General features: G+C 64.6%; 1 protein-coding gene across 1 annotated transcript; it reads left to right on the top strand.

The window, feature by feature from the left end:
• Positions 1–64: 64 nt before the first annotated feature.
• Positions 65–917, top strand: LOC104165019 (gastric intrinsic factor-like; the record flags this gene model as incomplete). The annotated part of the gene is made up of 4 exons (XM_009704524.1): positions 65–208; positions 306–449; positions 552–727; positions 810–917. Coding segments are annotated over 4 exons (572 nt in total), but the record flags the coding sequence as incomplete, so codon positions are not given.
• Between the last annotated feature and the right edge of the window lie 18 nt (positions 918–935).

Raw genomic sequence — 935 nt, 5'->3', positions numbered from 1 at the left:
GCCAGGGACCGGGGTGCCAAGTCTCAGCCCACCACGCACTCCGACTACTCTCCTGTCCCCACAGATATGACTTCAGGAGAGGTGGCTACGTACGTGCTCGCCCTCCTCTCTTCCTGCCAGAACCCCCAGAACGTCCATGCCCTGGGGCAGACCGTGGACCTGCTCAGCATCCTGCAGCATAAAACGGAGGAGGAGAGGGCCAGCCTGAGTACGTCGGGACGGGAGGGAGGGACTGGGGTGCCCAAAGGACTGTCTCCCTCCCCACGCCCCGGCCCCCCGTCAGCAAACTGCACTTTGCTTTGCAGAGGAGGAGGGTGTCCCGAAGACCACCCTGTACAGTGTGAGCCTGGATGCCCTGGGCCTGTGCCTGACGAGAGTGCACGGCTACCAAGAAGCATCCGTGGTCCTGGCCAAGCAGGTGCTGCACCCTGAGAGCCACCTCTCTGTGGGTAAGGGACCCCTCCAGCCTTGCTGTGTCCCCTCCGCTTGCAAAGCCCCGCTCCCGGTGGTTCTGCCCCGGTGGGTTTGGCAGTGACGCCGGTATCTCACAGACACCCGTGCCGTGGCGGCACTGGCAATGGCATGCACGTACGGCCAGACGGACCTCAATGACATCCAGGGCCTGCTCTGGGAGGCACTGTCGACGGTGACCAACGGCTTCCTCGACGAGCAGGAGAAGGGGAAGGGCATGATCGGGAACATCTACAGCATGGGGCTGGCCCTGCAGGTACGGGAGGGAGAGCTGTGGCGTCACGGCAGCCCAGTCTCGCTCCCAGGGCTCCTCACACCACCTCCCATCTCCTCCGCAGGCACTGGAGGCCACAGCCAAGTTTTACACCCCGCGGGTGTGGGACTGTGCCCAGGCCTTCTCCGTGGTGTACAGCCACGACTACCGCCAGCCCATGGCCATCGCTCAGGTCCTGCCTGCCCTCGTG

This window comes from Cariama cristata, unplaced genomic scaffold (assembly GCF_000690535.1).
Source record: "Cariama cristata isolate BGI_N322 unplaced genomic scaffold, ASM69053v1 scaffold32207, whole genome shotgun sequence".
In the NCBI taxonomy this organism is placed as follows: domain Eukaryota; kingdom Metazoa; phylum Chordata; class Aves; order Cariamiformes; family Cariamidae; genus Cariama; species Cariama cristata.
The sequence above is the reverse complement of the archived record's forward strand: the minus strand, read 5'-3'. Positions and strand labels throughout refer to the sequence as shown.